We start from the raw sequence: 25109 nt of genomic DNA, 5'->3' as shown, positions 1-25109 counted from the left end.
TTGGCTCAGCAAACATTAGTGTTGTCGTCACAGGGCGATCATCACACACAAGATCAGTGAACACAATTTCAAAAGACACAGAAGTTGCATGCTCTAAGAGAGGAAGAGGGTTAGCCTCTTGGAGTAACCTACAGATGTTAACAAGGGCACAACTAGACTAAGGTCAGTGTGGTTAAGGCCCAGGCGGTACCATCTACTCCAGCCTCTAGGGGACAAAAAGGGACTGGAACTAAATTAAGAACTAGGACTACCAGACGTTAACGCTATGGAAACAGGTAATGGGGTATGAAGAGGCACTTACGTGGAGGAGGGCTATCTGCATTTCCCATGGATGGAACACAGACGGAAAGAAAAGACAAGAGACAGACCCAAGAAAAAAAAATAAGATGTAAAAGAAATGACTAGAATCTGAGGAGCACACGGAGCTGGAAACTCAAATTATCAAATTACTTCAAATCCCGAAGGTAGCAATTCCTGTAGAATGAAGATGACACGGGCTTTTCCACTTCTGGGCTAAGGTAAGGGAGCCCCCTCTGCAGGCTCCTGACTCCAAAGAGAATGAAACCGAGTGCATGTGAACCCCAGGGTCAGAGCGAGCTCGGGGCGCTCGGTGCCCCTCGGGAGCCAAGTTCTAGAGTTTCTGCAGCTGGAGGGACTCCGGCGCTGCCCAGCGCAGCCACTCTGGGCCACAGAGAGACGTGGCCAGAGCTGAGCCTGGCTGCTGTGGGAAGGGAGGACAGACCAGGGCCGGCAGAGTTTAAGGGAAGAGGGAATGATTGAGGGAAAGCAGAGATGCCAGCCCAAGCAGAATCAGGGAGAAGCAACTCTCAAGAGAGAGTGACAAACACTTCTCGTGTGTGTGTGTGTGTGCGCGCGCGCGCGTGTGTTGGAGGAGCAGAGAAGTCCAAGGCCACCACCCTCCTTTCCCTTCCTGCACCCTGGGACTTTGCTCCTGCTCATGTATCCTAACAGCAGTCTCCGTTTCTCCACGACTTGCAGCACTGTCCCTGCCTTGACCCTCTCCTTTCAAGCCACAGGGTGCTCAGGGCCACTGTGGCTCCTGGGAAAAAGCAAATCCTCCAGATCCCTCCATGCACATCACTGGTTTGATTCCCTGTGTGCTGTAGGCCTCCTCCCCCCTCCCCAGCAGGCGGGTACTCTAACAAGCTGAAGCAGGACTAGCACAGTGTCCCCATGCCCCTGAGAAAGACAGGATGCAGGCTGTGTGTTAGCTGGAGTTCTAGAGGTGGGGCTATCAAGAGCAGAGGGCAAAAGCTGGCATCCAAACAGTGAGGTGGGTCCGCTCAGGGTCCTCTCTGCTCCCAAGGGGCAGAGGGTGGGCGTGGGGCAGGGGCAGGGCAGCTGGCTCTACTTACGGACTGGCTGTGTCTTGAACTCGGAGGCCGCGCTGATCTCACCCAGCCCCTTGCCGTTGAGGGCTGCCAGTCGTACAGCATACGTGGTCTCCGGCTTCAGGCCCACGATGGTGACGATGCCCTCCATGCTGGCTGTGGTGAGAATATGGGAAGTGTCACAAAAGGGTGTGAGGCTCTGGGAAGAAGGCGCAGATGCTGGTGACCACAGCAGGGCAGGGCCGCAGTGTCTCACACAGGGGATCAGCTCTGGCTCCCACAATTCTACTTGTGAGCATACGCAGAAAAGAATGAAAACACAGGACACAAAGAGATGCCTGGGTCCCCAGGGTCGCAGCAGCCATCATTCACCCCCAGCAAAAGGCAGACACAACCCAAAGGACCACAGGCAGAAGAGGGAGTGGATGTAGGAAATGTGGCACATACATATGATGGAGTATGAGAATTCTGACATGGATCATATAACACAGATGAACTCTGAGGCCAAGATGCTACGTGACATAAGCCTGACACAAAAGGACACACACTGTGGTTCCACTTGGACAAGGTACCTCCAGTAGACAACTACAGGGTAACAGGAGAATGGTGGCTGCCAGGGAAGGGTGGGAGTGAGTTAGCACTGCACGGCTACACAGTTTCTGTGTGCGAGGCCAGGAAGGTTCTTCCGGAGATGGGTGGTGCTAATGGTTGTGATTGTAATGCTACTGAAACACGCACTTCAGAATGGTTAAAATGGTAAAGTCCATTTTACTGTGATGAAAACGTAACTAGAATGGATGTATAAAAAAGAGGGGAAAAGCCCAGTAGACGGATTCTAGCACGGGATCAACCTGCCAGGTATGGGGTTTCAGGGCAAGTCAGAAGACAAAACCACCACTTTCTTCCAGCTCCCCTTCTGACTACACGGAGGTCCCTCTCAGGCCCACGCCCACTCTCCCCATAAAGAGGAGTGGGAGCTTGTTCACAGAGCTAATTCTCAGTGAAGCCAGTTGGACCTTGTCTCTCGATGGCCATGACACTGAAATCCCACCCACTTCCAGTTCCACCCTGTACCACGCACCAGACCAGGATGAAAATGTCTACAAAACCAAAGCACCCATCACCGAGTTAGTCCAACAACCCCCCCCCACCCCTCCCAAAGAGATGCTGCACATAAACACACTCCATCCTCAGCTAGTCTGGGCTCAGCATATTCGAATTACAGCAATCCAAGGCCATTTTAAAAAAATTAGCTTGGAAAGGCATCACAGGGTCGACCCCAGAGCAGACTAGTCTTCCTGCTCTAACTCACTGGATTACCATCCTACTCCTGCTACAGTCCCCGAGTACAGATTTCTAAGCAGCACTGGCTGTGTCAGCAGGCAAGCTGCAGCACGGGGGACCTACATGTGCACAGCATGAGCGGCCGTACTCCTCTCGTCAGCACTGAAGTAGGCCTTCTGCCTGGAACATGGCCGAGCTGGCCTCATCCATCCTGGCAGGGTCATGAGAACCAGGTTCTGAGGCACCAGGGAGCAGAAGGCCAGTAACTCTATACACAGATGTGACCATGACCTACTGCTGTAGGGACACAAACAGGATGGCAGGTGGTAGCCTCCGGCTTGCTCCAGTGGGTGAGTGGAGGCCACCCTACCCAAACAGGCAGCCAGGCTCTGGAGTGCACCCTAGCACTGGGTACTGAAGGACTCATCAACCCCAAGGGAACCTGACTCTTGCTGACTCACCTTCTTTGGCATCATACCACTTGAAATGCCAGGCTTCCTCGCCCATTGCCTTCCACTCAGCCTTGTATTTGAGGATGGGCACGCCGCCTGTGGCCTCAGGCTCATCAAACTGCACCTGCGCAGTACTGGAGTAGGGCTCCACCTGGTCGATGGATGGCGAAGACGGGGTGTCTGTGGAGGACACATATGGAGATGCAGGTGAGCCCAGCTAGGCTTGGGATACTATCCCCAGCCATGTAGCACAGCTCTCCCATTCCTGTTCCCTCTTGGGTACCTTGCCACCATCTCCTCTCCTCCATTCCCCAAGTGATTCTCCTACAACACAGCCCATGCTCAGATCCTCACACCTCCAGTGACCCCCGCTCCCCCCCCCCCCAGCTTCCTGACCCTATGACTTTGTTGGGCCTGGCCTTCTTTTCTTCCCACTATCCTGGAACTACTGAAACACACGCAATGGACTGGAAATGGCAAAATGGCATGGACGTCGCCATGAGGGGCACTCACCTGCCTGAACAAGGATGAACTCCAACGACTCCTGTCCAATACGGTTCACGGCAGTACAGTTGTAGTTTCCGAAATCATTTTCTGAGTCCGGGGTCACCTTTAAGAGGAAGCAGCTCTTGGGTTACAAGTATCCCCTGAGATGGCCAGAGACTCAGATCTTTAATCACTGGTTTAAATTAGTGAGGAGCGGAACTAGGAAAGCACCAATCAGTAGCTGCAGCCAAGCCTTACACAAGAGATAAGAACAGCAAAAGGGTTCCTGGGAGGGGCAAACTGCACCCCAATGTCCCTGCTCTGGCTGCAGGGAGAGGATGAGCGTGGTGGCGACAGGTGACCTGGGACAATGTTCAGTTTCTCCTCTAGCCAATGGCTTCCCTGCTCAGGGTGTGCCAGGGAAGCAAGAGAGAATGTGAGAGGGAGCTGCAGTAGACAATTCCTCCATCACCCAACTATGCCTTTTCCACCCCGCCTCCACCCAACTCACCTCCAGATAGCTGGCAGAGGGTGTGTTGTAGATCTTGATATTGCTGTAGTTGGAGCTTGGTAGCAACTGACCATCTCGGAACCATGAGATCGTAGCACTGGGGTAAGCAAACACCTCGCAGGTGATGTTCACCTGGTTCCCCTCCCAAGTGTACACAGCCACTGGGCCCTGTAGCTTGGGGGCATCTGCAATGAATGACAGAGACTCTCGGGATGACTGGCATTATCATGAAGTCCCCTACATCCTGTCTGTTGGTGCTGGGAAGGCAGGTGTTCCCTGGATCAGAGCTAGTGCCTGGAGAGTTACATGGGAAGACTCAAGGGCACGGCGGAAGGCTTATGGAAGGAAGCCTGGGGATGGTGTAGGGTGTGGCTTGGGGACACTGCTCTGGGGCCAACTGCCACTGGGAATGTGAACACAGCCCGTGGGGTGCAGCCTGGTCTGGGCCGCCATTTCCCCTTTGCATCCTGGTCCTGCACTGCTCCTCCCTCCCAAGCCCACCCCACACCTTTCCCCAGTTATTCCTCACATTGCACTTCAAGGTACATGGACTGCGAGTCCTGGCCGATGGTGTTGCTGGCAGTGCAGATGTATTCTCCAGCGTCTGTGTACTGGATGCTCTTCAGGGTCAGGGACGACACGCGGGCGTGGCTGCGCACCACCATGTGCCCATCCAGAGTCTGCCAGGAGGGAAGGGAGAGCGTCACAGGCTGCAGCAGGGGAGGGGACTAGGAGACTCGGCCATCGCTGCTCTGTGCCCAGTCTCCCATCCTCTCTCCTGTCCTGGCCACCGTCTAACTCTTACGTATCATCTAATGGCAGAGGCTTTGGGGAGCACTATGAGAATCTGAGTGGAACCAAAACAGAAGATAGGATGCAGTTAAGTCAGATGGCCTGCACTATGTGTCAAAATTAGTTTGGGGCAAGGACAAGGTAAGTCCCGAGAGACGACTGGTTGGGATTTCTGAAATGGAAGCAGAAGTCCTGGCCAGCAACAAATGAGATTCCGGGAACGTGCACTCCCTTCCTTTCCTTCCAGTCTGCCCATCTGCCAGCTCCATGGTGTACGCACATGGAATGGGAAATCCAAATGTGCCCAATAGAAGGAATTACACAGGACACCCACATTTCTGCAGGTGCCTTCGTCCCTTGGTGCTTAAGAGTAAAATAACTCCATAAAGAAGCCAAGTAACTCAAAGCTGTTGAGCTGGAAGTGGAGGTAAATGGGTTCCCTCTCTAGGAACAGTGGCACAGAAAGCTCCTGGCTGATCCAGGATCTTTGACACCTGGCCACCACCAATTCTTAGTCCTTGAGACTGCTTTTGGCTTCCCGAGTCTCTGGAATTACAGGTGCATCAGAAAGACAGTAAATACTTGACCTTCTGGCAATAGGTACTGGGGTGTTTCTAAGGGGTTTCCTTCTTTGGTAGTCTGAGTTAAATGGCTGCTGGCCCAGGAAGACTCCAGGCATGGGGTCCAAGTCTAGAACCATGAGAATGCTGGCAGTCTCAAGAAGGGGTCTGAATCTTGAAGACTGGGCCATTCTTTTATCTCTTGGAAGGGTACTTTGCATGTGGCCCCTGCCATACTATGAGTTAGGTCTTTAGAGAAAGACGGGACACCTGGCTTCAGGTTCCTTTGATATGCTGGTTTGGAAGTCTGATGCCCAGAACTGCCATGCTATAGAGTAGCCAGCCTGGGAAGCCCAAAAGCCAGGCATCACTGGCCTTCTGCAGAACCATCAGCAGATCTAGCACAGGAAACACCTGTCCTAGCGCTAACACAGCTCGTCCATCTCAGCCCTACCATAGGGCACATCTGGGAGCTGGGAAAGAAGTGAGAAGACAGCAAAACCAAGCAAAATCATCCCTGTCCACTGCTGTGAGCGTCTGTTCTCACTGAGATGCATGTCCTGATGCTCCCATTTGACCTGTGAGTCTGGGGAACAGGCGGTAGAGAAGCAGCATCCCAGGAGATGCCACACACTGATGAGCGATAACAACAGTCAGGTGTGGAGCACTTCACCAGCAAGTCTGAGACATTCAGGTTGTGGGAAACACTGGCTTCCGGGACCCCATTCCTTGTGGGCTGACAGTGCTGTGCTGGCCCACCCTAGTGGCCATTTCCTTGTGCCATACCCAATCTTTACCCATTGGTCTATGCAAGTGACATAAAGGGTGGGAAGCCACCCTGCCAGTGTCTTGAAAGACCTGGCATGAGCTGCTTGCTACTTCTATTTGCTGCAAACACAGCGGGAGTGAGGGCAGAGAGGACTTGAAGTCCACATCTGGCCTTTGTGGTCATCCCAACTGATTCTTTGGGACCCAGATAGGACTATCCCAGGGATGCTAGGCACGACACAGCATTCTGACCCTGATCCTCAGAAGGTCAAGGGAGTGTTTCCTCAGGAAGTGATGCTGTAACAAAAGAGTCAAGAAAGTCATGTAGGTACGAGGACACCTACGACAACAAAGCAAGGGCTGAGCAGTCTCTATCCAGAATAATCTAGAGAATGGTGCAAGAGACGCTCATAAAAGGGTTGCACGGAGAGTCCCACTTCCCCCACCCCACTCTTGTCTTATTTCTGAAATTTCTCTATGTGGGAATTTCTTTCATTTAATGACATCAGAGATGGGCAGGCCATCCCTCTAGAGAGAATTCTCACTTCCCAGTGGCTCACTACAGGCTTGATGATGGGGTTATTTGTAGCTGCCCAGTTTCCCCTTTGAGAATTTGCAGATGGATTCCAGTGTGATTGGACTATCCCCCCCGCCATGCTTCACTCTGGCATCAGGACAAAGTCAGGGTCAAAGCCCTCCAGAGCAAAAGCCATGCTGACTATGCAGGCTCTCACAGAGGCAGCCGATGAATTCCAGGTAGGAGTGGGAAGATCACCACCACAAGAGGACTCCCTTTCTCCCATCCAAGTACCAACTGGGCCCAACCCTGCTTAGCTTCCGAGATCAGAGGAGATCGGGCACGCTCAGGGTGATATGGCCATAGACAGAAGACTGCTGTTCTAATAGTAAAAAGGGCAATGCTAACTGTTTCATCAAACCATTTCTGTCTCCCTTTTTCCAAAGGTCAGGCTTTTCAGAGCACACAGCAAGAGATTAGCCCCAGCCCAAGTCTTCCTCCATGCTCATCTGGACTTGGGTCCTTGTCTCTGCATCACACAAACCGGAGAGAATGGAACTTCTGAGCCCCATGCAGCATTCACTTGAAAGTCAATTACGCCCAAAATGAGACACTCATGATAAGGACACTTCTGGAAGACAGAGTGAGGTGCCTGCTTTTCTGGGAGCAAACCGATTACTTCTACTTAGGATAATAATAACTCTGTTAACATCTTCTGAATGCTCCCTGATAAATCTCAGTTCTACCTCTAATCAGGTCTAAACCAGAATGACAGAGGGAAGATGTAGAAGGCCAAGGAGAACGAGATCTGTAGCTGCTTAAGAGTAGCTAATAATTAGCCCGTTCTTCTCTCCCTTCCTCAACCCCAACTCCGTGACTGTGGGGCAGTAAAACACCCAGCACGTGACAGCACTAAGCGATTCCTGTGCATTGGAGAGAAGCATTTCGGAGAGGATGTACACTTCACTACAGTCCCTGTGACATCGAGGAGGTACGATGCTGAGAGAGTTCATAATGCACTAGATTTGACAATGGCAGTTTGTTCATGTGCAAAAACTAATGTCAGTGCCTGGGGACAAGCAGTCAACTTTTAAATATTAAGCCATATTAAATATTTATAGCCCTGACCCGAACACACGAGTTATGTGTTCTGAATAATCATTGTTCCTGAAGGAAGGACTGTGAGAATAGATTTACTGAATAAATCTATACAAATCTATAGGATCTTCTGTGTCTATAGTGTAACATATCACAGTTCTGTACAGAGAAGAGATAAAAGGCTATGTTTTTAAAAAGGGATTTAAAGACCAGATCCCTGAATCTCATCTGAAGCATACTGGTTCTTATTTTACTACATGTTGCTTAATCACACAAGTCAGGTCAAATATGATAGGTGTAGTCCAAGGTAGGGTCTTGGAGTGCAGCAATTAAAATCTGAATATTAATGTTTACTTCCAATTTTCAAACTAAGTCCCACAATACCCTGGACTGCAGGAAGCCGTCAGAGACATTTCAATGATTTTTAAAAACATAAAACCATTTGCAGAAAATCATTCTAATGTCACAAATTTAATGCTTTCTAAAAGTAACATCCATGTGTTTAGTAATTTGGAAAAACTACCAAGAGATTTTTGTGGTGTTGCTTTTGAGATGAAACGACACGTGATCATTACCAAGACCAATCGTTATAGAACAAGTGAGCAACAAGATGAGTTGAGCTGGAAAGGAAAGGGCTGAGTGGGTTTTTAGATCACCGACTCTATGACTTTATAGTCCCAAGCCACATCAACCACGTGAGTCAAAAAATTTCTATCATTTCACAGTGCCTGGCTTGGGAATTGGGGCAATTTATTTCTATCAGTATAATTACCTGGATGAGATTTTTACTAGCACCAGCAAGAGAACAGGATCCCGTTTTAGGAAATAATAGATTTGTTCATCCATTCCCAACACAGCTTGCTTGCTCATCCTAAAATGACACTATTGCTCACTAATGCCTACCACTATTGACCTATGCTTTAATTCAACTACAGTACTAGTTAGTTAGGCATGTCTGGTTATGCAACTGTAATGGTGAGTTAAACTGTAATGTTTTCAACACTAAGGACTGGCTAGTGGTCAGGTAAGCTATACCTCTTGCTTCTCTGGTCGAGTCCACGAAGCCTGGAGAGAAGAAGATATAAAACACAACAAGAAAGCAGTAAAATTTTACAACATGTTGCTTTAAAGAATTGATCTATCATACTGCATTCCGTGCACATGCAGCTTCTTCTTAATTCAGAACTTTTTCCAAGGCCCACTTTCAATGGTGTGTTTATTACCCAATTTAATGTAGGATTTAGCTTATGTTCAGCTCCCCCCCTTCTTCTGCACATTAAAATGTAGAATTCAAAGGTAAAGTAAAGGCTTCCCTAGTCCCTGGGAGACATATATATAAAGACACCAGCAGATACAGTACACTGCTGCTGCTCCAAAACATCTTAAATATTCCTTTTATTTGGTGACACTACCAGTTCTAACCACATAATCCAGAGATGCTTAGAGAGCAGGCTTCCGCTGTTGGACTTTATTAGATCGCTTTTCACAGATATACTAATGCCGTTTTATGCTCATGCATTTTATAACCCTTTGCATGCATTCTATTAAATACCAAGGAATACATTAGGAATGAGAAGTATGAAGGCATTGAGATTATGGGTCAGAAAGTTTTGAGAATACCAAATGCATCTGGCACGTGGGAATCTATTCCACTTCCAGTTATTCTGTTTGCATCCTGAGAGTCAAAGACAACCTAGCTGCATTGTTTTCATCAGGTGGCCTGAGTGCTTGATTGTCCCTATGTTCAGACGGAAAAGGACAGAAAAGGTGCTCGAAATAGAAACACAGAAATGCAATCAAGGGGACACAAATAAGTTAGCAAACATCAAGTAAGAGTTCGCTAAATGCAAGGAGCTTTTGAGAGAAATAAGCATGAAAATACTAGGTTATGGCACATGATACTGGAATGAAAAAGGAGGAACACACACAGACTAGTGGAACAGTGGCCCAACATGTCAAATGCGGATGTCAGTTTCACATCACTCAGAAGCTTGTCTGTCACAAAACAAGGCTGCATTTTTTAAAGGGCTATATCATATGGAGTTATTTGTTTTTTCAAATCAGATTTTTCTCGTGTCTTGCCCAAATCACTATAGTTCTGTGGCTTTTAGAATAAGTAGTTGCAAGTAACAATGTTTTCTAGTAACCTGACCTTTTACCTGTGTGCCTGGTGGAATGATAGGAAATGTGATAGCCCTAATCATTTGTTGAAGGTGTGGTCACTTTAAGACAACCTGATATGCAAATATGCACACTTATGAAATAAATAAGGATATGATCAGCAATGGTTAGCTCTAGGCTGTTTGAATATTTACATGTTTTACTATCTTACACGCAAGACTGCAGGAATACAATCTAAAGTTAAGCTTCCCTATAATAATCCTATCATCATGTTCCCTGTTATACATTTGCCCACGCCCTGGATAAACCAGGTTCCGCTTGTTCCATGCAGTCACCTTTCCCAGTGTTTAAACCTGAGCACTAGGTCTGTATCGAATGAGGAACCCTCCTGGTGAAAACAAAGCTCCAGAATTTCAGCAGTGCTCTCCTATTTGTGGGATACTCCGTCAGCCCAAGATTCAGGGTTCGTGAAATATTTTTTTTTCCATCTGTCTCTTCTGATCTCAACTCTTCACACCTCTCTTTGTCCATAATCACTAAGGTTTCATATGCTTTTCTTTCCCATTTCAAAGGCACAGAGATATTCAAATGAGAAAATGATGGATTTTTTTTCCAGCCAGGGAGAGAATATGGAAATCATCATCCCTGGGTCTTAACATGTAAATGGTGCCTGAAACTTAGTGTCGCTCACTCAAATACCGGGCAGTCTTTAAAATGAATCTGGGTAGGAGAGACATGAGAGGACACAGTTGCACAAACTTTCTCAAATATCACAATGACCTTCACACACATGATCCAACTAAACCATTATGACTGTCAAATATTTTCTTTTTTTCACAACACAAGAGTGACCACCAGAAAGAGATGTAACAACTGATTTACCTTAGTGATCTCAATGAACCCAACAACTGGACCTAGCCTAACTACTGCCAGTTGTTAAAGTAAAGCAACTGAACTAGCTGAAGCTTAACAACTTGGTAATGATTATCCTCCAGTGAGGGACTGGACTCAGGCCAGAGACGAGATTAAAGATAGGCTGTGACATCCAGGCTCACTGTGCTGGTTTGCTTGCCTCTCCCTTCACTGATGAAGAACAACATGGGTATTCCTCTAGAAGGTCACTGTGTCTGCGGTTGAAAGCCTTCTTGTCCCTCTTCCGACTGGAAGGTTAACATCAGACTCAGCTACACAGCGAAGCACAAGACAAAGCTGCTGTCATTAGCTTCTGTTGGAACTAACTTTACTCCAGGGATCATGGGCCCTTCCACAACAGTCGTCAAAATCATGAGGGAGCACCGTGGCTCTAAGGCCTCAGGTGTCGGATCTTCTGAGCCACTGACCAGAGGGAAGCCATGGCAGTTTGAGGGTTCTGTACTTGACCTTGCTGCAGTCCACACTTTTATCAGTACCTTGGTAAAGATATTTCAAATAAGTGTTCATACAAGGTTGAAAGCAGCAGCTCATACACATTGTGGGTGACAGCTGTGTGGGGAAGGCTTGGCTTCAGACTGTATGCTTGGGACTGGGGTCACCAGTGACTACCTCATTACATATAATATACATATATAAAGGGGCCTGTGCTACTGTACAGGTTACCTGTGGTGCTGGCACCCCATATCAGCACCAGTTCAATCCTCGCTGCCCCCCTTCTGATCCAGCTCCCTGCTGATGGCCTGGGAAAGCAGCAGAAGATGGCCCAAGTGCTTGCGCCCCTGAACCCTCATGGGAGACCCAGAGGAATCTCCTGGCTCCTGGCTTTGGATTGGCCCAGCTCTGGCCATTGTGGCCAATTGGGCAGTGAACCAGTGAATGGAAGACCTCTCTCTCTGTAACTCTGCCTCTCAAATAAATAAATCTTTTAAAAATATACACACACATAAAACAAGAGGCCCCACATGGGCTGAAATACCTCGGCTCATAGACTTCTAGGGACAGTTCTGATGACAGTCCTGACTGCCCAGAAAGAAGGGCTTAAACAATTGTTCTCAAGCCAGAGGGTGTTTGTATATGTGGCATTTTTAGCAGTGATCAGAGGTGGCTAAAGGCTTTATAGGGGAGGGGACCAGCGATGTGCAATATCTCTCAATGCATATGACAGTCCCAGGGAAGCAAGATTCTTCCCAAATTACCATAGTGACCCTGTCATGAAACACTGTAACAAACAAAATAGAATTTTTAATACAAATGAATTAAAATTTTAGCTTATTGGTTAAGCAATCAATTGCAGAAGAGTGAGACAGGGGGATGTGTAGCTTAAATGCAGTTCACGTAAAACAGACCTGAGCATTTTAGCTGACCACAAGCTCAATATGAGGCTACCAAATGAAGATACTGAGAAAGAGCTAATGCAATTATAAGTGCCCAGTGGTGTCCACAGCAAGGAGGCAATATCCCCACTGCAGTCTGCACGAGTCCCATGGGGCATGATAAAGTTTTAGGGGAGCATTAATGAACTGAAGCTGTCTGGTACAGGACAGCTAAAAATGTACGGAGTGTGGATACAGAGAAGAGCCACAGTGACGACAGCTGGGTGTGTGAAAGGAACAGTAGGCTGACCAAAGGGAGGTGGGTGGAGCAGCGACTCCAGTGACCATCGTACAAAGGACAGAATGGCAGAGGCTGGAGGACCAAACAGAGGAAGAACAAGGAAGTGGCCGTTTCTGATCACCAGTGTTGGCCAGCTGCCCTGCACGGGACAGACATCATCACCCCACAGACAGGGCTCAGAGACTTCCAGCACGCATGTGAGAAAAGATGAGGCTAGACAACCCCAGAAGCTGCCTTTCCACCTTCTATGGCTTTTGTGTTTTGTGTGATCTGAATTTCAGGAAGCTTCCTTCCCTTACCAATTTGATGTTTGTCTACTTTTGCCTAACTAGAGACAATCATCCTAATTGTTAAAAAACAAATTGTTTTCTTCCACCCTTGTAATGCAATGACAGTAGTAATCTTGAACCCTACCTACTGATAGATTTAATGTAGCTTTCGACGGAGCACAGGAAGACAAGTTGCCAAAGTGAAAGGAGAATGTTTTAGCTGGTGTCTCAGACAGCCCGCATTTGTTCTCTTAATCATTAGGTGTCTATAGTGTAAGATGGACACCATGCCTCTTTGCTGTCAATACATAATGAAGAGAGATGGCAAATTTTCTCAGGTTGCAACTTCGTCTAGGCAAGTGTTACTCTGGTGTCCCAGCGCCGGCTGCTTTGGAGGGCTTATTTTCACGTTGACTTGCTCATGCTCTAATAACGGCACTGCAAGTAAACTTTTTTTTTTTTTTTTTGGACAGGCAGAGTGGACAGTGAGAGAGAGAGAGACAGAGAGAAAGGTCTTCCTTTTGCCGTTGGTTCACCCTCCAATGGCAGCCATCGGCGCATCGCGCTGATCCGACGAAGCCAGGAGCCAGGTACTTATCCTGGTCTCCCATGTGGGTGCGGGGCCCAAGCACTTGGGCCATCCTCCACCTGCAAGTAAACTTGAGGGTAGCCCTCAATTGGTCATGACAGCACCCACAAGGCTGAGCTTAGATAATGATCTGAGCTGCAGACACTCCAGGACTGTGCTGATAACCGAATTGTACAAAAGTCAGTCCCCAGCAGGCTTGACACAGCCTCTGCCGGGCACCGTCAGTCTCAATATTTAGTAACTATGCATCTGTGTTAGTTCCTGGCTATTTATTCTCATTCCATAAAAATGAAATCACAGGTGTAGGCCATAAGTGCCAACCTATTAAAGAACCTGAGTTAGGCACCAATCTTAATAATCCTTCTGGTTTAGCTCAGCTATTGTGCTGTTCCTGGAAAAGATACAGAATTTAAAGGTGTCGTTCATCTGATATAAGATATTATTTCTGTCCTTCACTGTAGGTCAGAGATATCCACTGGATCGCCTTGGACAAATCTGCTGTTTGGTATGACATAGAAAGATCCCCCAAACAGTGGTCCTGTGGGATAAGTCCTGAAATGGACATTCAGTCCACGTAACACACAAGATGGGGAGCTGACACCTTAGCTAAGGTTTTAATTCCAACATGATAAAGAAAAGTATTCAAGTAAACACATTTCTTAATATAGTTGGTTTTCATGTATCAGACAGCCTATGTGAGTTTCAAAAATATTTAGCAGTTCCTCAGTTGAGTTTTTGTTAAGTTGGATTCAATTGTGGACAAAAAAACTTGCCAAAAACGGCGGGGCGGGTACTTGGAACAGAGATTTTTGTTCCTTTTGATTTAGTTTGGTTTTCTATTAGTGGGACAGAAATCAGTTCCTCAAATGCAAATTCCAAATTTAGCATTGGTATTTCACGCTATCCTTTTTTGGCACTGAGTTTCTCCTCTCTAGGGATTTCCTCTGGCCAGCCAGAAGAGTGACGATCTATCATTTTTAACATTCTGGTCAATAAGCAATCCATTATAAATGTTCTTTAAGGCTAAGGCCATTACTCCTGAAGAGGTGACAAAGTCTTGGCCAACTAAAACAAAGCCCAGTACTACAGGAAACAAGACGTGAGGCTGGAGAAGTGCCACAAGAACTTTTAAGCTGCTTTAAAACCAAGCTTTCCCGCCTCCTGTTTTTGGCCCACTCCACAGTAAAAGGCTGCACAATGCGTAGGAGTTAACTCAATCTTTATTTATTGTCAATAGCAAAGACAGCTTTCCAATGGTCTACATATCCATGTGCTTTGGAGCTAAATCTTCCCAGGCATTTTAATTTGCCAGGAAGGTTGCTATCACACTCTGAAGCCCTCACTGAAAATACTGCAGAACCCAGGTGTAATCGTCATCATTGAGAAACTGCTAATTATTTTTGCCTTTAGAACAAAATGAAATCCAAGTGTGACCAAGAATACAGGCAGACACAAAGGCAACCAAGCTTTTTTGCATACAGTGCATATATAGCATGAGTATAGACAATGCAAGGAAAAGAATTAATAGGCTCATTTTGATCCCTATTATTTCTGGGAGATTATATTTCCTTGGGTGCTCCTGAGATGAAGATACTATGACCTGGTGCACCAGGATCTTGGTTTACCCCAGTTCCTTACAGCTCCCAAAACCTGGGTCTGGTCACCGCTATCTCCTTTTCTTTAGACTATCTCTCTTGACCACACCCACCAACATCACACCCTTGCTAACCTATAAGAGGAATTGTGCTCATTCCACTGCAAGGGGATGCTGAGCAGGCCAGGGGAAGGAGGTCACAGGACCTGTTATGGCCTCCAGTGACCACGTCCCACCTTTCAGCTCACCAAAGAGAACTGGGCATGGGGCAGACTTGGGTGTGCTCCGAGTCTGTATTCCATGGCCCTGAAACTCTTGGGTGACACAATACCTTTTCTTCACTGCTGATGTTTCGAGTGGAGGTTCTCCAGGTGATGGAGGGAATAGGGTCTCCCGAGGCTTCACAGGTCAGCGTGACCTGCTCTTCCAGCTCCATGGCAGTCTGGTTTTCTACGTAAGTGATTTTGGGTTTTGCTGAAAAGATACAACATTTCTATGAGTTAATCTGATCATTGGGCTTCCTGGATTTGAATGCTGACATGTACCTATTCAACAAATGTTATCTATGTACTAGGTACTACACCCTAATGTAGGTGTTGCAAGAGATACAGAGCTGAACCCTCAAGAGGTTCACACAAAGCCATAATAAAAATAAAAACCACATCCTGCAGAGGAAGAGTAGTGGTGACAATGTACACAGGAGACATGAAGCCGAGGAAGGGCACTCCCCTGCGTGGGAGCTTCAGGAGGAGACTTCTTAGGTGGGCCATGAGCTTCTCAACAGGTGGCATGTTGGGGTACAGAGTTATTCCATGTGTAGGAAATTGCTTGACCAACAGCAAAACAAAACAAAACAAAACAAAACAAAACAAGAGCAACAACAAAAAACCAAGAACATGAGGAGAGGACATCAGTGTGGCATGAGGCAGAGGGGACAAGACTGGATTGTTAGACTTTGTCCACTAGCTGGTGGAGGCCCACAGACAGTGTATGAACAGGAGAATCAGCGGATCACTTGTATTTCAAGAAAGTTAATCTAGGAAACATTCAAGATAATTGAGCATGGAGAAGAATTCTGAGGCAAGAAAACCAAATTGGAAGCTCTGGTAATGACCTGGATGCAAAGTTGACACTGAGTCCTAGACAAGGTCATTTAGCAGGGGCAGAAAGCCAAGCCAAGGGCATCTATGCCTTTAAGGGAAGGTACAGAGGAAGTGGTCAGGGAACGGAGCACCAGGAGCAGTAGAAAGAGTCGAAGGAAGGAAGGGGTAGGAGCATAAATCAGTCAGATTCTTAATGGCTGGAAGGACGGTGCTGGCACTAACTCTGGGGAGGAAACGGGGAGTAACTGGTTGGGGGGGCTATGGGGTGGGCTGAGTATGGGAAGGAAGATGAGTTGAGATGAGTTCATTTTCCAAATGTTTTGGGTAATGCAATAAAACACAAGCATTCCAAAGCTGTTAAATGTTAAAACATTAGAGAAAATTGAATTTTCCCAATTTAAAACAATTATGTCCTGAAATTGCTGAACCTTTTGTAGAAAAGATAACACTGCACAAACGTAATTTATTTCACAAACAGAGAAAAAGGCTGGGTTAGATAAACAAACCCAACAATAAATCAGAATTACAGATAATTTTTGAAATCATGATGTTTCCTTTATATTCGAGTTCATGCAGTCAGCCCAAGTAGGCTAATAAACAATTGCTTATACTTATCCTGAGTTGAGGTCTTTCCTGCTGTTTAATAAACAAAAGACAATGATAGAGCTATACTTTTTTTTTCAGCAAATGCCTGCTTCTACAGAGTTCAGATATTCTCCTGAAGTTAATCTGCACTAATAGCCTGCTTAGCAAATCCTTTTTTTTTTTTTTTTTTTTGGTGGCCAGCACATAAGCCCATCTTCATCCAAGGCAGCCAACTGATTACAAATCTGATGCAGTCCACAGGGACTCAGTTTTCCTGTAAGAAGACTTTGAGTCCATCTTGATCACAGTGATTTTGAAGGAGGTACATCTTGGACAGAAAAAGTGTTCAGTGCTGTTGAGTAGGAGGTTTAGAGAGTAAGTGAATAAACTAAAATAGACACAAACAATACAAAGAAAAATAGAATAAAGTAAAATAAAGGGACAGCCAAGCTTGAATTTGTACACCATAAAAATCACACAAAGAAAAGCTAAAAGAAAAAAAATGTTAAATTTCAAGTTTGGGGGGTCTGGGGACATACTATGAAGCTGCCTTTTTCGCTGCTGGAACCCTTGTCAGACATGAAGTCTAGACAGCATCTTGATGACCCAGCCCACAGCACTTTGTACTGGCAGCCAAAGACCAACAGAAGACAGCAAGGGTCAGTTCCCATCTATCAGTATTTGGTCTTGTGGGGTCCCATTTCCCAGATGCCTACAAATGGTGCATTGTACAAGTCCTAAGGAAAAGGCAAACTATATCCTTATTAAAAACATTATTAACAAAGGCTAATTTTGCATGGAGTGCGGAAGGCTGTTGGGAAGAAGGCAAGCTGCTCACTGATTACTATATCGTAGCTACTCCAGAAGCAGGACTTCTGTCCAAGCTAACTCTGCACGTTCAAGGTGAGAATACTACCGTGGACACAGGACAGAAATACATGAAGTTTATCATCAAAATTGGGACACTCGTCAAGAGTGACAGGCTGCTCTAAACAATTCCACTGGGATGATGACCATTACTAGGCCAACAGGGAGAGATGCGGGGCCACCCTACTTGTAAAGGATGCTCTGCCTTGGCAGGCTGGCACCCAGGGGGGCCTTGCCAGCGTTCACCTTCTGACCGTCTTTGCTCTCTCTCAATCAACCTCTGTTGCGGGTTTGTGACTTCTGAATCCCTGTTCTATTCTCCATCTGTCTCTGTGGGACTTAGTGCCTCTGCCTGTTCCATTGTACCTCTCCCCACGACTCTCCTGGGAACACAGCTGTCCTGTGAGTTTTCCAGGAAAATGCATGGCCCTGCAGCCTACCCCTGAGAAGCAGCCCGTCTCCTCCCACTCCAATCCAGGCTCCTGCAGCCCAAAGAGAGACGGGGGTGGTTGGGGGGGATCTTGCTTCCTCATGTGGACAGGATGGATAGAATACTGGGGACATGAGCAGGTGCACTTCCCTTCAGGCCCCTGCTGGTCCTTTGCCGTGACCCCAGAGGGCTGCTTTAGTTTACAACGGACAAGCTGAGCACAGCTTCCTCCCACTGGGGAATTTGCCTCAGCCCAAAGCAGCCTGAGACCTCAAGAGCATTAGTTTGAACACAATAGGGATCTGTGGAGACAAAAATACTTCCCGAGAAGGGCCCATGGGGTAGGAGCAATGGAAACACACTGCCAAATTTAAATAAGGATGGGATGCAAATGCCTAGCTTTGAGCTGATAACCAGGGCAGGCCATGCTGGCACAGTGCACTTTCTTAGGAAAAAGTGATGTCAGTTAGGTGCAATCACAGCAGTCCCTAATTTAGATCTGTCCCTTCCATACTGACTGCAGCCTCTCTGAAGCCACAGGCATTCCGAGCGCTTGCTCACTATCTTACTACAGGATTCTTTCCTCTTCTGCCACACAGCAGTACACCCTGCTATATATACCAACCAACTGTCCTGCTTTCTCCCCTAGCCAGTGATGGTCCACAATGGTAGACAGGTAGAGGGAGAAGGATGGACAGGTGGGAGAAACACAGCTCTAGCCTGCTGGGCCCTGCACATTTGGTTCCCTAGCCCTGTACTGGTCTCCTCAACCCACAGGGGATGCCAGGAGGTAGAGGTGAAACGGAGGGGTAAGGGAATGTGCAAGAGGCCCCAGGTTACATCAAGGAGACTTCTCATTCTAGGATTCCTGTTCTAGTTTGGACACAGTGTCTACAAGCCATGATGTTCTTACCCGCCTCTCCAGGAGCCTGGCCACCTCTTGCATGTCTGCTGCACACTATCCCAGCTGCAGTGTGGAGAAGCAAACTGGAGTGTGTGTGTGATGTAGAGAGGTGTACAAGCCTTGCAGGCTCCCCAGTCTTACTTTGCCTGCCTCAGTATCTCTTCCCCTTGACCTTCTCCACGCTCTCATTCTTTCACGGCCACACGTGGCTCTTCAGGCCCCTCCACTCCTCCTGGCTGGGCAGCCAGCACCACAGGAGAGGTCTGGAAAAGAAGCCATGATCTGTTCCTCACCAGCCAAGCTAGAACTGCTATGTTTCTGCAGAGACAGCAGGAGCTGTGGGCAGTGATGGGGAGCACACAGGTTCTGGTGTAACTACCCGTTCCCTACGTAACTCAGACACAGTAGGTGTCCTGCTGGGTTCTGTGGAGCATGGACATCCATTGTCTGTTTTGAAAATGTTTAGAAAATGGACTTAGAAGCCAACTGCCTCTGAACCCTGGCTCTGTGGGGAAGGAGGGAGACACTTAATCTCCCCATGAGTGGTATCCTCATCTGTAACATGGGATTGAGATGAGGATTAAAAGGGCGAATCTATGGACAGCACTTCTCTCAGTGCTTAGCGCAGTGGAAGTGCTCAGTTTGTGTTGGGTGTTATTTTGCAGGGTTAATGTCTAAAAGCACTGTCCAAGCACAAGTGATAATGCGTTTCCAAGTCTGTCTCCCCATCACATGTGAAGCTCCACTCACATGCAACTCTTCCTTCATTTATGCCAAGGCGTGTGCCTATTGATGCTCTATCTTGTCCTAGCCGCTGGGGGGATACCTGTGTGCACACCAAATACAAGTCTCTGTACACAGGCAGCTCTCACAGGTGCTTTTCCTGGCTCTGTGCCTATGCCCAAGGTGCTGGGAATGCTTCTCCCAGGCCCCACAGCTAGCTAATTCCCACCTGTGAATCGGGACATCCTTTGTGATGGCTTCCCCAGCTTACATCACAGATGACCAGAGATGCTCTTTTTCTCTAAAACACCATGCACACTGCTAGTAGGACGTCATCCTACCGGGTCCTCATTTAAGGTGTCAGCCCTGCCCATCCGCATTAGCCTATGAACGCACTAATGAGAACTGAGTCCCTGTGATTCATGTTTGTGAATTTAGCCCTGGCTGGGTCCGTGGCAGTCACTCAAATGCAACTGACTGACACTGTCGCTCCCCCTCTTCGTGGAGGAACGACACAGGACCCTGCGTTGTTCTTTCGTCTGCTCGGCCCTCCCCGGGTTTGCTGCTGGTTCTCCCCGGGTTGGCTGCCGACCCTTCCACCTCCGTGGAAGGGCGGTTCCCCCTGGCCACTTTCCCCACTTCCGCAGGGGAGCGGCACACCGCTGGCCGGCTCTCTCGGGGGCTGCACAGGTGTTCCTTCAGATAGATGTTCCCCTTAGATGTTCCTGGTGCATGCTGTCTCTCTGCTCCTTTATAGTCCTCTTCCACCAATCCCAACTCTGCTACCCACACGCCAAGTACGCTGCTCTCCTCCAATCAGGAGTAGGTCCTACAGTTTATTGGTTGAACTGGAGGCAGCTGTGTAGAAGCTGTTTCTCCCTTCTCAGCGCCATATTGTGGGAGAGCAGATGCATAGAATAAGTCTTAATTCCAGTAACAGTCTAGTCCGAGTTGCTCCCAGTTGCTCCCCACAGACACTGTCTATTATCACTTGTATGCTAGTATGTTTACCTCCCTCCTTGTGCTTTGCAAGGTCAAGGGTCCACATCCCACCCATCTCTGTAGCCTCCCTGTCCAGTGACAATGGTTCTCAATATATATTTGTTAAGTGAGGGAATCAATGGACAAACGCATCTGTCCTTTTCTATAATATGGGAATACCTACAGTCGGAGTATTGAGAAAGATTAGACAGAACTCGGGAAAAGATTGTCAAGTCTTTTTCATGAAGTTTAACTTTCATTCTCAAGGGTATACAGTTAACTTGAACCAGATGTATGCTTGTCAGCAGTTTTCCTGATCAGCCTAAACAAGCATGTCCCCTTCCCCGTTTCCAGGTGCACATGCGACCTGCGAGAGACAAGTACAGGGGCAATGCCAACTACAGTGGGTCAGCTTATCTGTGCTTCTTAAGCAGATGAGCAGGGAGCATTGACAGTCACTAGAAGAACTCATTCTCTGCAGCAAATTCCTTTTCCAAGGTTAGGTCAAGTCCATTGCAGTCCCGAAATGAATGAAATTCACTGAGTTTATAAAGATGAAGTGAGTAGAGATCTGAGGGCTCTCTTCCTGACTTTCTAAGGCACTGGCTCACACCAGCTGGGGGAGAAGCAGCCAGTCAGTCAGTTACTACTATTTATCAAGGGCTGATTGTAAGTCTGGCACTGTATTTAGAGTGCCAGGGACAAAGCCGTGTATAAGACATCCAGCGCCCTCCAATTCTAAACTATACAGGTGGGAGACAAACATTCCCCCAAATATGTGAATGAGATTAGTTCAGCTAATGATAAGAGCAGAGAAGATACAATAGGAGTAATGAGAGCAACTAGTGGAGGTAGTAAGGGTGGGGGCAGGGATAGGGGACCTGCTTAGCCGGAGCAGGGAGGGTTCACTGAGAAGGTGAGATTGAGCTGAGATCCAAGTGACAGATGAGAAGAAGCAAGCTTGGAGCAGATCTGAGCAAACAGCATGCCCAGAAGAAGTATCAAGTGCAATGTCCCCAGGATGGGGGACAAGCACAGTGTGTCCGAAGGCCAGCAAAGTGAAAAGAAAGACAAAGTTGGAAGGGAAGGCAAGAGCTAGCCCATGTTTGGTCTTGCAGGCCACAGCAGGGAGTCTGGATTTTATTCTGGTTGCAACAAGAAGCCACTGGAGGATTTTCAACCAAGGAGTGCCTCTTGGGTCACCCTGGACACTGTGAGTAGGACTGAAGAGGACCAGTGAAGGACTTTGTCCAGGTGAAGATGACGGTGGCTTGGATTGGGCTCAGGTGGTGCAACTGGCAAGAAATGGGTGTATTTGGGCTATGCCGCCAGGCAGAGCAGACAGGGTCTTGGTGATGGATGGGGGGGAGGAGGAGGAGGAACTGCGGCAGAGCGGCGGCCTGGACGCCCACTTCCCTTACCAAAGACTTTGAGGTGGATGGACGCATCCTGCTCGCCAGCCTTGTTCTCGGCAATGCAGACGTACTCGGCCTCGTCGTCCTTCCCCACCTTCCTGATGGTGAGCTCAGAGCTGTCGTCGCTGAAGGCGTACTTCTCATCGTCTTCCTCTTTCTCTATCTGTTCTCCATCCCTGTGGGGTGCAGAAATGCAAGGGCTGTGGCTTTGACCACACAGCTGGTTATCCCAGTTAGTCCATGGTGCTCAGGCTCCAGGAACCATTAAGGCACCAAGGCACACATCCACATTTAACTTTTACTCCTTACCCAGTCCTCTGACTCTACCCAAAAGCTTTCAAAGGGGGCCCTCCCAAGGGTGCACCCTCTGGTCCTGCCCCCACAAGACTGAAAAGGAAGGCAGAAAGCAATGCCTGAGCAAGAAAACCTTACTGAAAAGAATCCATTCTCCAGCGAGACTTGATGTTCCCAAGAAGCCCACACCTGATCCACTGAAAAGCCAAAACAGAGCAGGCCCCGTGACGCCCCCTTCTCCTCTAACCCACAACACAAGGCACAGGCCAGTTTCTTACTTTGTCCAACTCATGGTGGGCTCCGGGAAGCCTTCAGCATCACACACCAGGGTGACAGACTGGCCGAGGTTGGCAGTGGCATTCACAACGCTCTGCCTGGCCTGGACGGTGGGCGGCACTGAGGAGAGAAGAATGTCAGGGGAGGCTGTGCAAGCGAGGGTGAGCCCAGTGGCCTGGGAAAGAGAGGCTTCCGGGGCCCCAGGCAGGCAGCCTTGGCCTGTGGGTTAAGAGTCCCGGGCAGCCGCCGAGTCAGTGTTAGGGGTCTGAGGCACATGTGCTAAATAATTACTGTTCATGGAATAAACAATTCTCCCACAAGCATGTATTACTGTTTTTCAAGAGTTCAGATGCTGTAACACATTTGACTTACTTAAAAATGGAATTTGATTTATGATAGGTATTTATCATATATTTTCTCAATCAATGCACAGAAAACAACTCCAAGAGTCCCTGGAACTTTTAGATGAAAAAGGGACTCTTGGGAAGGGCATTTGGTGCAGTGGTTGGGTGCTGCTTGGGACACGAACCTGGGTGGACATCCTGTTCCTGCTATTGCAGACCCTGGGAGGCAGCAGGGATGGCTTGGGTGTTGGGTCTCTGCCTCCTGCATGGGAGACCTGGGTTGAGTTTCTGTTTAAGGGGTGAGCCAGTAGATAGGAAATCATTGTTTGTCTCTCTCTGTCTTTTCAAATAAATAAAAATAAAATGAATGCACTCTTGACCCTGGAAAAAGCAGGGCACGACTGCTTCTGGTGGTGATACAGTTAACACGCAATCTGAAATGTACCAGCTCACCACAGAGTGACATTTCTCAGGGACTGTCATAAACAACCCAGCACACAAACTGTTTTTACCAAAGGAATGAGTGGGGGAGAGTTTGGCAAAAATTATGTATCAATAACCAAAACAATTCGGCCGTGATTTACTTATATTCTTAGTACTGACATTATAATTTCCTGTAAACATCTTGTAAATGTCAGATCGATTCCGCGGGTGTGTTTATTTGACACTGCAAATTAAGATTAATAAGCCCGTGGCCATGATTCGGACTATTCTGAGGCCTGAATTGATTCTAATATTTTCTTTGAACATTGAACCAAGGGGACTAACTTCCCAATTACAGCAGCATCAAGGACAATGAAGATGAATAAGAGTTTAGTAGGAAAGCATGGGGGAAGTTTCTAGTGTTACAGGAAGGGTATTTAATAACTACATCACAACCACCCTTAGCTGAGGAGAGATTCACAAGGCAAGTCTGTCTGTCTGTCTGTCTGTCTCTCTCTCCAACACACAAACACATAGAACAAGAAAACACCCCAGAGGTTATGATGGGCTGTGGGGGAGGGGACTCAGCTGACACGGACCACGGTGGAGCAAGTCAGGACAGGATTACTTTACAGACCAGAGGGCCCAAGGCCGAGCGCCGGAGCGAGCAGGAAGAATGGAGCTCCTCACCATTCACAACCACCTGAATGTCCTTGAAGTTGATCTCGCCCCGCGCCAGGATTCTGCCCTCACAGCGGTAAGTGCCCTCATCTGTTTTCTTGATGCCTCGGATCTGCAGGTAGTTGTTGGACAGGACTATGAATCGGACTAGAAGAGACAAGAGGCAGGTTCATCAGGGACCAGTCAGAGAACTCCGGCCCCTGTAGCCAGCTAGCTGGGCCTCTTTCCTTTGTCCTAACTTCAGTCTTAGGGAATGTCACTTGAAGGTGACTTAAGAAAATGTGTCCCCTTGGGACCAGCGTTGGGGCATAGTGGGTAAGGGTAAAGCTACTGCCTGTGGCACTGGCATCCCATATGGGCACTGGTTTGAGTCCAGGCTGCTCCACTTCCGGTCCAGTTCCTTGCTAATGTGCCTGGGAAAGCAGTGGAAGATGGCTCAAGCGCTTGGGCCCCTGCACCCACGTGAGAGACTGGGAGGAGGCTCCTGACTACAGATGGGCCAAGCTCTGGCCTTTGTGGCCATTTGGGAAGTGAACCAGCAGATGGAAGATCTCTCTATCTCTCCCTCTTTCTCTGTAACTCTGCCTTTCAAATAATAAATAAAAGTAAATCTTAAAAAAAAAAAAAAGTGTCCCCAGCTCTGAAATACAGACCTGAGTAAAAGTCTATTGGAAACATGACTTTTGTTTTGGAGAGAAAATCAGGTGCCTAAATACACCTGCTAGGGCCTTCCAGCCACTCAGGCCCTGGAGACTGCATGTGGGTTCTGGGACACTTGAACTGGAGTTTGGCCTGGAATCCCTCATGGGCTGGCAGAGCAGAACCTTGGGATTGGGAGGGCCCGGGAGAAGAGGCAACTGCAGGGGGCTCAGGTCTCACCATCTTTCTTCAGGATGACGTCTCGGCCTTTGTGTTTCCAGATGATGGTGGGGGGCAGGGAGCTGACCACATCGCACACGATCACGGCGTCTTCTCCCTCCCTGAACTCCTGCGGGGTCGGTGCATTCTTGAACATGAGTTTCTCTGGAAAAGGAGCAGGAGAAGAGTGAGGAAAATGGCCAGATCTCCCACAAAGATCCCTCTTTCTAGAACTGTCTTGCCTGGACTTGAGCCTCAGGCAAGCCTCAAGTCATATCCACAGCT

At 47.9% G+C, this 25109-nt stretch overlaps 1 protein-coding gene across 19 annotated transcripts in view; it reads right to left on the bottom strand.

Moving 5' to 3' along the window:
• The window catches only part of NCAM1 (neural cell adhesion molecule 1), a 329589-nt gene that overhangs the window by 39160 nt on the left and 265320 nt on the right, over positions 1-25109 (bottom strand). For 5 of the 19 annotated variants that reach the window (XM_051849273.2, XM_070078396.1, XM_070078359.1 and 2 more), the window contains exons 4-15: positions 24846-24989; positions 23976-24113; positions 22521-22638; positions 21955-22124; positions 15272-15414; positions 8856-8885; positions 4615-4765; positions 4086-4270; positions 3602-3698; positions 3098-3268; positions 1377-1508; positions 302-316 (exon numbers count right to left, since the gene is read on the bottom strand). In XM_051849273.2, the coding sequence (XP_051705233.1) occupies positions 302-316; positions 1377-1508; positions 3098-3268; positions 3602-3698; positions 4086-4270; positions 4615-4765; positions 8856-8885; positions 15272-15414; positions 21955-22124; positions 22521-22638; positions 23976-24113; positions 24846-24989 (1494 nt within the window). The remainder of the gene's footprint in view (positions 1-301; positions 317-1376; positions 1509-3097; positions 3269-3601; positions 3699-4085; positions 4271-4614; positions 4766-8855; positions 8886-15271; positions 15415-21954; positions 22125-22520; positions 22639-23975; positions 24114-24845; positions 24990-25109) is intronic. The other 14 variants (XM_008261287.4, XM_070078407.1, XM_051849284.2 and 11 more) reach the window with 3 other exon arrangements.

Source organism: Oryctolagus cuniculus, chromosome 1 (assembly GCF_964237555.1).
Source record: "Oryctolagus cuniculus chromosome 1, mOryCun1.1, whole genome shotgun sequence".
Classification (NCBI taxonomy): Eukaryota; Metazoa; Chordata; class Mammalia; order Lagomorpha; family Leporidae; genus Oryctolagus; species Oryctolagus cuniculus.
The sequence above is the reverse complement of the archived record's forward strand: the minus strand, read 5'-3'. Positions and strand labels throughout refer to the sequence as shown.